This window comes from Corvus brachyrhynchos, unplaced genomic scaffold (assembly GCF_000691975.1).
Source record: "Corvus brachyrhynchos isolate BGI_N302 unplaced genomic scaffold, ASM69197v1 scaffold370, whole genome shotgun sequence".
In the NCBI taxonomy this organism is placed as follows: Eukaryota; Metazoa; Chordata; class Aves; order Passeriformes; family Corvidae; genus Corvus; species Corvus brachyrhynchos.
The window spans coordinates 4580749-4592392 of NW_008235977.1; the positions used below are offsets into that span (position 1 = coordinate 4580749).

At 38.7% G+C, this 11644-nt stretch overlaps 1 protein-coding gene across 3 annotated transcripts in view; it reads left to right on the forward strand.

Moving 5' to 3' along the window:
- The window catches only part of COL5A2 (collagen type V alpha 2 chain), a 172133-nt gene that overhangs the window by 149034 nt on the left and 11455 nt on the right, over positions 1-11644 (forward strand). For all 3 annotated transcript variants that reach the window (XM_017728964.1, XM_008630238.2, XM_017728954.1), the window contains 20 exons: positions 524-577; positions 1080-1178; positions 1271-1324; positions 1423-1476; positions 1973-2026; positions 2728-2781; positions 3115-3159; positions 3587-3685; positions 4450-4557; positions 4682-4735; positions 6213-6266; positions 6388-6441; positions 7464-7517; positions 8268-8375; positions 8483-8536; positions 8735-8788; positions 9865-10026; positions 10136-10243; positions 11137-11244; positions 11396-11449. In XM_017728964.1, the coding sequence (XP_017584453.1) occupies positions 524-577; positions 1080-1178; positions 1271-1324; positions 1423-1476; positions 1973-2026; positions 2728-2781; positions 3115-3159; positions 3587-3685; positions 4450-4557; positions 4682-4735; positions 6213-6266; positions 6388-6441; positions 7464-7517; positions 8268-8375; positions 8483-8536; positions 8735-8788; positions 9865-10026; positions 10136-10243; positions 11137-11244; positions 11396-11449 (1485 nt within the window). The remainder of the gene's footprint in view (positions 1-523; positions 578-1079; positions 1179-1270; positions 1325-1422; positions 1477-1972; positions 2027-2727; positions 2782-3114; positions 3160-3586; positions 3686-4449; positions 4558-4681; positions 4736-6212; positions 6267-6387; positions 6442-7463; positions 7518-8267; positions 8376-8482; positions 8537-8734; positions 8789-9864; positions 10027-10135; positions 10244-11136; positions 11245-11395; positions 11450-11644) is intronic.

Genomic DNA, 11644 nt, shown 5'->3' on the forward strand with positions numbered 1-11644 from the left:
TGGGAAGCACAGGTTTTGTCTCAGAAAAAGGAGAAATAGCCCTGATTGAGAACAGATAAAGCAAATGAAGGAAGTGTGTTTGTAAAGCACAGTTGCCACGGAAAACGTGGATTGAAGGCCAATCTTCATTAAGTTGGTGATTGATAACGTACAAGGTTGAGTGGTGTATATCACCTGGAGATTTTTTTCAGGAAAATTATTGGAGGAAAATTCAAAATACCAGAAAAGGGGTTAAAGGGAGAAGTAAAATATGATATAGATCATTGGGGAATGTTGGCAGAAATAAGGATGAGCCTGTGAGAAGCTGAAGAGGTGTAAAAGCAAGAAAAGAGAGAATAGGGAAGAAGGAAGATCAAAGACAGTGAGGGATGAAGCTGTAAAGTGAAAATAAGGATGAAGACCTTTGATATAGAGAGGTTTGTGCTATGGTAGTAACTGAGCATTTCTTTGGGATTTATTTCTATTTCTTAATTGTTACAGAATTATAGAACTAACCCTAACACCATACTATTCCTGCTTTTAGGGTTTGACAGGGAATCCAGGTGTTCAAGGCCCTGAAGGAAAACTTGGCCCCTTGGTAAGTGACAAAAATTAGTTTTTTTCAGTTAATGTCATAGTAATTCAAAGGTCCTACTAAAATTGCTTTTATTAAGATGAGTTTCCTTGATTTATTAAGGCTCATCTTCTCTTTTGATAGTTCCCTTACATACTTTCCTAACTTCAAAATTAATACCAGTAATGTTTGTTTAGTTTTGTCTGTGTAGCAGTGTCTTTTGTTTAGCAGCTGCAGCATCATGGTTAAATGTTTGAACTAAATATTTTTCTAGTTGTCACTTTCAGGACACAATAAAGTATTTGTATTTGTACATGATTCAATTCTAATAATTGCATAGCATTTGGTTAAATCCAGCAGTATGGCTATTGCTATGTCTGCTCTGAAGACATTTTGACTGATAAGTGAAGCACTAAGCCACATTAATGTTATTTTCTTTATATGAACAGGCATTTTCTAGGGGTTAATAAGTTCATATTAATAAATATATTTAGAATTTAATGTGGAAAATCCTGTATCTCTGCAGGGTGCTCCTGGTGAAGATGGACGTCCAGGTCCTGCAGGTTCCATAGGAATCAGAGGTCAGCCAGGCAGCATGGGCCTTCCTGGGCCAAAGGGTAGTAGTGTGAGTATGGCAATCCCTGTTTAACCATTTTCTTATATTTTAATGGATGAAAAACATATCCAAACCTGATGATTTTTATTTCTGCAATTTAGGGTGATCCTGGAAAACCTGGAGAAGCAGGCAATGCAGGTGTCCCAGGGCAGAGAGTGAGTGTGGCTGTTATTTGCAGTGATTACAGAAAATAGTGCTTTTCTGTTATGTGTGTTCACCATACAAGATTTCTTCCCCTGTCATTTCAATGTAGGGAGCCCCTGGTAAAGATGGTGAAGTTGGCCCTTCTGGTCCTGTTGGCCCACCAGTAAGTCAGCTGCTACCTCTCTGCCTGCCTGCCTGGCACTCCATATACTCACTACTCTTTTGGCTTCTATTGTTATCAACCTTCATGCCAGTTGTTCATTCAAAGCAAAAAATTCCAAGAACATTTAAAGAAAAAATTGTCCTGGAAAAATTGCTAGCTTTGTATTAAAATATATATATTAGTAGTTAAGTTCCTTTTACTAACCATCACAAAAAATAGCGCAAGGAGTAAAATATCCTCGTGGTTCGTTTTCCGGGCTTTCTTGGTTTTAATGGAACTGAGTGTTTTTCTGTTACCAGAGAACCTTTACGGGAAGGATTTTAAAGAAATAATACACATCTTACTACATCTTCTAGATAGGCCATCTTGTCTTGGGATAAGTAAAAATGTACAATAAACAAATACCTAATGGAAAATATGCATATTCAGAGAAAAGAAAAATGGTGGAGCCTGCCTATATTCCTCTACTGTTTACTTACTACTTCCTTTTGTGTAGGGTCTGGCAGGAGAAAGAGGAGAACAAGGCCCTCCAGGTCCTACAGGGTTTCAGGTATGTGCATTCATTTATTTTTTTTTTTTTTAAATTAAAAAATAAACAGCCATGTCTTTATCAATTTAAATTGGAGAAATTCAGCCAAGTGATGTGTAACGTAACACAACCTCCGAACTAAGGCAAGGATGTTCAGTATAGTTAATGATACATAATTTTCATATCAATAAACAGCCATGTCTTTATCAATTTAAATTGGAGAAATTCAGCCAAGTGATGTGTAACGTAACACAACCTCCGAACTAAGGCAAGGATGTTCAGTATAGTTAATGATACATAATTTTCATATCAGCTGTGCACTAAACCGAACTGGCAAAGGCTTAAATACCAGCTCTGTATCCCTCAAGAAAACCTTTGATGTTATTAAGTTTTGATTTGAAGATTTTCCAAAAAAGTTCCAAATACAGAGCAAAATAATTGTCTTGATAATGAAGTGTTAGTGAAATCATTATCTGTTTATAGAGAACTTTACTTTTAGGGCTGATGTGTCCTGCAAATGTTAAGGGGAAACACTTTGACTTCAATATTTAGAGAGGGGGAAACACTTTGGTGCAATATTCATATAATTGTTCCTTGGGGACCTCTGAGGGTGTGCTCTTGTACTGAGTGTACTGCTACATTCATAATCTTGGTGTCCTAGTTAAATCTAGTTTTACATAACTTTCTATCATGTTAGTGACTATTTTATTTACTTGTTACAGGGCTTGCCTGGGCCACCAGGTCCTCCAGGTGAGGGAGGAAAGCCAGGTGATCAGGTAATATACGTGTAACATAACATTAAAAAGAATACACTTTATAAAGTAGTTTTACATTTTCTTCTCTTTCTAATTGAATTTCCCACTCTTTTTCAAAATACACACTGATGTAGTCTGCAAGCTGTCCAAGAACTGCTTTGGCATAAAATAATTACAATAATCTGTGTTCTTGGACTGAGATGGATTATCACCTCTTGCCATTGACAGATAGTATTTAGAACTGGCCATTTACATTCACAGTGCTTTGGAAATAAAAACATTTGTCTCTAATTTCCATAACTATAAAGTTATGAAAAAGTATTTTATTCTAATGGTGAGTTCTGTTCTGCGTAGGGTGTGCCTGGAGATCCTGGAGCTGTTGGTCCATTGGGCCCCAGGGTAAGTGTTTTCTTTCAGAGTTTAAATATTCATAACAGTTCTCTGAGCTTGGAAGTTGACATGTAATATGGACTTTAACAGCTAAAGTCAGTATTTGACCTTTTTCCCCACCAACAAAATGTTTGTAAATATGGATATGTTTTAAGATAGTTTCTGTAAAATCTACCACCTTTAATTATTTTGTAGCTCCTGAAATGGTGTCGAGTACTAGCTGCTGTATTATTGGTTTATGCTGTGAAATGAGTTTTTAGTTTGCTTAGCAACATATGTCCCCCTCCTCTAACAGTAAAAGCCTAAAACTAGTTTTTATTTGATCAGTTCTCCTAGAATTTGTTCACAGGCTCTACTACACTTACGTGTATTTAGGACTTTGTCTACCAGAGCTCTACTCTGCCTTCTAAATAAATAATAATCTTCCATTTTGTAGGGAGAACGTGGCAATCCAGGGGAAAGGGGAGAACCAGGTGCATCAGGACTCCAGGGTGAAAAGGGTATGGCTGGAGGCCATGGTCCTGATGGTCCAAAGGTAAACTGAGTGGAGATTTGCATTGCTGCAGTGATGTGATGTATAATTCTGCTCATTTGCATGAACATGAGAGAGCTTTTTTATTATAAATATGAAAGGCATCTCCTTTGTTTAAGGAAGGACGCATAAGTTATTCCAATTATAACAATATTAATAATTGCAATATACTTAAATGTTGAGAACTCACAGTAGAACTGGGCAAAGCCATTGCTGAACTGCAGAAAACCTCCTAGCAATGTTTTACGAGCCATGCCAGTTTACACAAAGACACTTGGCAGGGCTAAGCAGTTAAAAGAAAATGCTGAAAGCTTCACACCTGCATGCATGTACCTCCTATTGATGTGATTAGGCCAAGAAAGACAGGGCAAGCAGGGAGTGCCTCTAGTTACGCGAGACCTGTAATAGACATGAGCATCTCTGTCCCTGGCAACTTCGACCTGTACCTACTTTTAATATTAAACCTATGTGGCATCAAGGTCAAGGCAGAAAGATGCTCAAACTTCTTTTTATTGTCTGTTTTCCTCTCCAGTATGTGCCAATTAAATACTAATGTGTTTGGAAGAACTATGGTATTACAGTTGAACTTCCTGAGTAACACAATGGGAAAAGAAAAGTATTTGGATGTGAATAAAGTCCAAATTTCACATAAAATTATTCGTTAAAACTGTACCCCAGAGACTTCAAAACAGGCACAGCAAATTCTGCAGCCTAGAGACAAAGATGCTTCTCAGATGAATAGGCAACAACTTCTTTCTCTGTTCCAGGGAAGCCCAGGCCCTAGTGGGACACCTGGTGATCCGGGCCCACCAGGCCTTCAGGGCATGCCTGGAGAGAGAGGGATTGCTGGAACACCTGGCCCTAAGGGTGATAGAGTAAGTCTGCTTGTTTCTGTCCTCCTGAGTAGAATCACCTGTCCCTTAACACTGCAGTTATTCCAGGGTATGACCTGCTCATCATTCAGTGCCATAACTGGGACTTTCTGGGTATTTTCCATAGGGTGGCGTAGGTGAGAAAGGTGCTGAAGGTACAGCTGGCAACGATGGGGCAAGAGTAAGTAAATCTGTCACTCTCTTCAGACCCACTCTTCACACATTGATTTGTTTACTGTGCTAGGGGACTCAGCTTGTGGAGTTAAACACTGTGCAGTGTTATCATGGTATATCATGGGTTTATAGTCATTACCTCACCCTCTAAATTTTCAAATTTTCAAGACTGCTGTGCACAACATTTTGGGGTGTCTGTGTTCCAAGCCCCTATTTTGTGTCATTAATAATGTGAGCTAAGAGGTCAATGGAAAGGATTCACAGTTGATTTGGGATTCCTCTAAGTTGACTATAGTAAAAAATATGAAAAAATGAACAGGTAGAAATGAACAAGCAAAAAGCAGACCTTCCAGCTCTGAGCCATGGACTAAGGCAGATGCCTCCTTATTGTCTACACTGAGTTGTCCACAATCTGTCCTGAGTTTGACAGGTGAAAATTCCTGTAAATGTACTAAGCTTCACATAAACAGTAAGTTGCTGGCGGTTCTGGAAAGTTTTGAATCTCCATTGCATAAATAAGGTCTCTAGTCTGCTCAAGATCTGTTCAAGACACATTGCACACATACTGCTGCATAGACCAACTGTGCAATTGCACTGGGTTTTCTTTGTGTGCACTGACCATTTTTCCGTCCCAGATGTTATTTGAGTTACTTTTTACGTGAATTGAAAATGTATCTGAGATTCTTGGGTTGTGCAAACCAGCTGGAATACTAGCTGCTAAGCATTTGGAAATCTGAGGTACAGTCAAAATATGAGGATCCTGTCTGGACTAAATTTATAGTTAAAGAGGAAAAATGTTTTTGAGAAACCCTACTACATGGAAGCACTAATGAAATGATCATCTGTGAGCTGGAATTGGTTATATAATTCAAACATTATCCAGAGATACGGAGTGGTTCTTAGCCGTGGTAAGGGATTTTTAGAACTTACAGGGGTTAATGAACAGGTGAAGTAATGGTGAGCTGACGGATCATTATGTGGAGTTGGTGGGTTTGGATGGAGAATTTGCAACCTCTTTGCCTAACTGCCTCATGAAGAGAGAATCAACACTTTTGAGGAGTTTGCAAGATCCAAATGAATCTTCAGAACTAATGGATACTTTAATTTAAAAAGTTAAATGCGAACATAAAAGAAACAGAGCTCTCAGCAAGTGGAAAAAAAGGGCATGATTTCTTATTGAGAGAGTAAAATAAAGCTGGGGCTTTTTTTTTTATATCATTGGCCTTATTTGTGAATACTACATAAAGATGATGAAATTAGAGAAGAGAATGAGGGAAAGTAGCTCTTTTGTGGGGAGTCTGGTCATTGGGAGAAGAAATGCAGGTCAATTTTAGATAAAGGAGACAAAAGAAATTTCCAGAGATAAAGTAGAAGAATTCAAAGGAATGAAAAAGCATATGGGAATGGTAATATATGAGAAGTTTTAAACTAACTGTTTTGGAGCATCACTTTTCTAACTTCCTTTCATCTTAATTGTTCAAAAGGGTCTCCCTGGTCCAATAGGCCCAATGGGTCCAGCAGGTCCCACTGGTGAAAAGGTAAACAGTTTTTTATTCCATTCCCTACTGAAGTTTCTTAATACTATCAGACTTCTTTAAAATTTTAATGAATCAACAAGTAAGTTACTTGGGAAATAAACACCTTCAATTTTATTTTAAGGGTGAACCAGGTCCTCGAGGTCTAGTTGGTCCTCCTGGCTCTCGTGGAAACCCTGTGAGTAAACATGCTTTGTTTTTGTCTGGTGTAAGTTAACAATACCTAACACTGATCCAAACTCTAGGCATTTTTCTTATTTGCTGATATATTTTCCCCTTTTTCTTTCCCTTTCTCTGTAGCTAAATGTGAAGTGCTGACTTGTTGCTGTGCACTTGCAAAACTATTACCAGATTTTCCTCCTGTGACCTATACTTGTGTTAGGGCAGGCTTTATAGAGTTACCCTCACTGACCTCACTCCTGAAACTATGCCACCACTTTTAATTGTGTCAATGTTTTTAAAAGCATGCCCCTAGCAGATACCACTGTACAGACACAAATATTTAATGGGCAAAGTGCAGAGGTCATCCTTAGTTCATCCAGTTATGTAAGTCTTGTCATCTTCCATCTACCAGTGATTTTAAGTAATTTAAGGGTTGACTTCAATTAGGGAATTAGAGGCTCAGCCCTTGTAGATCCTTCATACTGTTTGAAATTGATTATGTCCCTGTCATAAATCAGAACAGTCTTATTTCCAGTATAATTTGGAGCAGCTTCCACCCTTTTAGGGAGTGCTGGAGTTGGCAGCCTTCAGCTACTTCTTTTCCAATCAAATGTTGTGGGGAAAGCTCAGTTGAAGCCTATTCTGACCTTATAGAAGAGTACATCTTTGAACTACTGGTTTTTTGCCCAGTGTGATTGGAATGGTAGGTTGCATGCAGTATGCGCTCTTTGGCCATCCCTGGAAGGGGGTGGGTTGTGACCAGAATTTCTCCTAGTGCTGTTTTAGTGCTTGCCTGTGCCTTTCATCTCTGAATTCTGAAAGCTCAATATAGCCTTGAACACATGGCAGATTTTAACAGCATAGCTAACATCCTTTATTTTATGATTAAAAGATCATTTGATTCTGATTAATAGAGCAAAAGTATAATGGCACTTATGACATTAAACAGTAACATCCCTTCTTATATATTTAACTGTAAATGATACTGTTTATTGAAAAATGGTCGTTAAATACAATTATTTCAATTTTTCTGACCAGGGTTCCCGAGGAGAAAATGGCCCAACTGGCGCTGTTGGTTTTGCTGGCCCCCCGGTATGTGTTTTGGAGCACTAATGAGTTTCCTTTACTCATGCTTTGACACACTTCATTTCCTTCATTATGAATAATATTGCAGTGTTCTGGATCAGGAGTCACATTTTTGCTGCAAAAAGAGCTGTTTCTTTTTCCCATCAGTATATCAAGTGAAGAAAAGGGCCAATAAGTGCCCTAGACAGTTGAAAAATGGTTTTCTGGTTAAGATTATGTAATTGCTCACCAGATTTCATATTTTCATTAATATGTTATGTTGCTCCTTTGAGATTAAAATGAGGGAAGTTAAAAACTGTCTACTGAAGGTAGCAAAGATTTGCACCGTGAATACTGAAGGCTGGAATGAAGTGATGGACCAGATGGAATGGAATACCCTAAACTTTCCCACAGCCTAAATATCCTGTTTCAGGATCCTTTTTGCAAAGAGCCGTGCACCTGCTTCCTTTGGTGGGAAAAAAGCCTAGAAAAGACAATGTTTGTTTTGTAGCTGCTGAGGAAAATAGAGAAGAAAAATATGAGCTAGATAAGTAAAATATTTTAAATGGAAATACTGGCTTCACAGAAGGTTCAGAAAATCTCATGTGTGATCTTCTAAAGACCACGCTGAATTGATAAACAAATGAAGGGTTTTCTGGACTGATTTGTACCCCTGGTATTTTTTTTTCATTTAAAAAATTATCTACAGAATTACTTTGTTGAGAAAGATTTGGTATTGTCTGACCTGATGTTTCTTCTAAATATTATTTCTTATAGGGTCCTGATGGTCAACCTGGTGTGAAAGGTGAACCTGGAGAACCTGGACAGAAAGGAGATGCTGGATCTCCAGGTCCACAGGGTCTTGCTGGGTCTCATGGTCCACCAGTAAGTATGAATAACATCATCACAGAACCAGTGACATGGGCTGATCTTGCTTAATTAAAAAGTTCTGGGTGTTCACTATCACCCCTGTCTTTCTCCTTTCCTTTTAGGGTCCTCCAGGTGTTCCTGGTCTGAAAGGTGGTAGAGGAACTCAGGGTCCACCTGTAAGTAGACTTTATGTGTTGTGACCTGACTGCAGATAATCTAATACTGAAATTTTATGTAATGTGAGTGTTATTCCTTATCTGTTTTGTCAGTCTGTAAATTTAACATATGCTCACTAAGCTGAGAACATTTGAGGTAACTAGTGCTGTATTCCTTTTGATAAAGATGACATTAAAAAGGGTTATTTTTTTTTTCAGGGTGCTACTGGATTCCCAGGATCTGCTGGAAGAGTTGGGCCTCCAGGACCTACTGTAAGTCAATTATAATTTTCCTAATAGGTGTGTTTTAGAAAATGGTCATCAAGAATCTGAAGACTAAATAAAGCAGGAAAGGTGAAGCAGTGTTTAAGGCCTGATGTTATTGAAGAGAGCAGTTTGTCAACACTGACTTCTCTGACTGATTGTTTGTATCATTAAATAAAGCTCATTATTCTTTAGCTTGGTCCAATGCCTGATATTGGTCCAAGGCTTTCCATTGGGTTGAGTAGCCTTCCAGATTGCTGCTTATATTGCTCCAATGACTTGATTGCTTACAGGAACAAAAAAACCACAATTTATATTTTCCTCTGTATTTTATTTTTTGTCCCTTTAGTGGTGACTGAAGTTAGGACAGTTTTTGGAAGAGAAAGAGCCTCTTCCGGGCTCTCTCACTGGTGGAGTTACTCTCAAGTTCCATTAATATACATTCAAAACAAACCCACAAACACAAAATCTCTTGTGTTCAAACATTTTCAGAAACACTATAAAAAAATAAACTAGCTGTTGATCAAGTTGAGGATTGAACTCCACACAGAGAGCTGTGTCATGCTTCATATGCCTTTTAATGTTATGATGAGAAAAACAACTTGCAGTCGTTGTAAGGTTATCAAATGCAAAGTTTATGGAAAACTTAATATACATGTGAAGTCTCAAAAGTATTTGAAAAATAAACAAAGGACAGTTAAAACACTGATTTGTACCATGGGAATGAAAAGTTTGGATGTAGACTTTAGCTTGATGATACTAGAAAGAATGGGCAAGGGTGAGTTTTCTAGCAGTGGTTGTACACTTGAGGGGAAAAAAAAAGAGAAAAAAAAGTGTCTTTTAAAGGAGTGAGTTTGGAATTGAAAATGAGGGGGGCATGGGTGGAGCTTGGACATAATTTGATGAGATGTTTAGTTAATTTCATTTATTTGGTCATAAAAGAGATGATAATAGCTTTTAGCTCATTCACATTTTTTGGCCTTTCTGAGTATGTATATTTATAGTTAATCGAAACACAGTCCTTAGAATTTTATTGTCCTGATCAGAAAAGGGTCCAATGTAATGAGGTGTTTTAATTTTCTTAGGGTGCCCCAGGACCTGCTGGGCCTATTGGTGAACCAGGAAAAGAAGGTCCCCCCGGTCTTCGTGGTGATCCCGGTTCACATGGCCGTGTGGGAGATCGAGGGCCAACTGGGCCTCCTGGTGGCCCTGGAGACAAGGGTGACCCGGGGGATGACGGGCAGCCAGTACGTCCCTTGGTGTTACTGATTGTCCCTACTCCAGTTCCCGGCTTGGTCTCCTTGTTTATTGCTGCTGACATGACAGTGACATTGCTTTCTCCTCTGTGGATTTCAGGGCCCAGATGGCCCCCCTGGTCCAGCAGGAACTACTGGTCAAAGAGGAATTGTTGGTATGCCAGGACAGCGAGGGGAAAGAGGCATGCCTGGGCTGCCAGGTCCTGCAGTAAGTAACAACCAGGCTATGTGCCACCAGCCTGGGTGTTCTCTGTGTGGGATTCACAGCGTAGTGCCCCTTAGCAAGAGCAGAAAGCTGGAAAACTCCAGTTGCAGGAGTGAATAGAGAGAGAATAGTAAAGAACTAAATCTCATACAAATGCATGGAGGTGGAAGGTTTGTTTCTGCCACAATGCAAAGTCTGAACCTGAATTGAGAGTAAGTGAGCAATAGCATTAAGGCTTCTGACTAAAATGTTTCTATTTGACTTAAAACTCGATCCCTGAAAAAAACAACCTCAAACTCTTCATTTAGGTACCCAAAGGTGACTTGAATGTGAGTAGATACTCCGTAAGCACTGTTTCATGAATTGTGAACTACAGCCTTCCAAACTGCCATTTGAGCTCTCTTTGCTTCAATGTAGTATTTGGAGATATTTATTGGATAGCCTTATGATCCAGGAGATCAAATAATTAAATAGATTATTAGTAAAAGTGTTGCTATGCAGGATCTGTCATTACCACGGAATCTATTAAGTCACTTTATAGCTAAAGTTGGCCAGAAATTATGCCAGGCTAACAAGATTTGTCAGTGTTGAGACAGAGAAAAATCATGTTAATTATTTCAAACTGCTTTCTATTTTTCTGAAATCTAAAACATCTTACCTATTGCAGATAATGACATCAGACTTACTGATTTATCAGTAACTTCTTAAAAATACAAAGTATATTACGTATTCAAATTCTATAAGAACCTTTTCTTTAAATGTCAGGCTTTTTTTCATTTGCAAATGTAGATGGTATTTCACTCTGGATTAATGAGTAGTTTGGCAGGTAGCAGGGTTTCTGTGCTTTCTTTGATTTATGATTAAATTTTTTATATGATATTTCTCATCTTTTTTAGGGTACTCCAGGAAAGCAAGGTCCCACGGGGCCACCTGGTGACAAAGGTCCCCCAGGGCCTATTGGCCAGTCAGGTGCCACTGGGCCTGTAGGTGAAGCTGGTCCAGAAGTAAGTATTACAGCATTGTAGCATGCAAGAAAAGACTAGTGGTTGTTACCCACAACTTGAAGTTAGAGGTGGAGAACAACTTTCTAGTTACTCTTCTCGAAGTGCAAGATAACAGAGTTAATCAATAGCTTTATTTTACCCATAACTCCAGGGACCTGCTGGTAATGATGGTACTCCTGGACGAGATGGAGCTGTTGGAGAACGTGTAAGAATATATTATTTTCTTAATTTTCTTCTGGAAATCCCTGTTTTATTATTGACTTACTGTTGATTTTCTTTTCATTCAGTTAACCTGGATGGAGAGCTTGTTCTGAAAGTGTATCACAGCTTTGAATGTAGTACCTGTCAAAGCTGAGGATGTCTGGCTAAGAGGCTAAGAACATCTGCCTCCACAAACTCA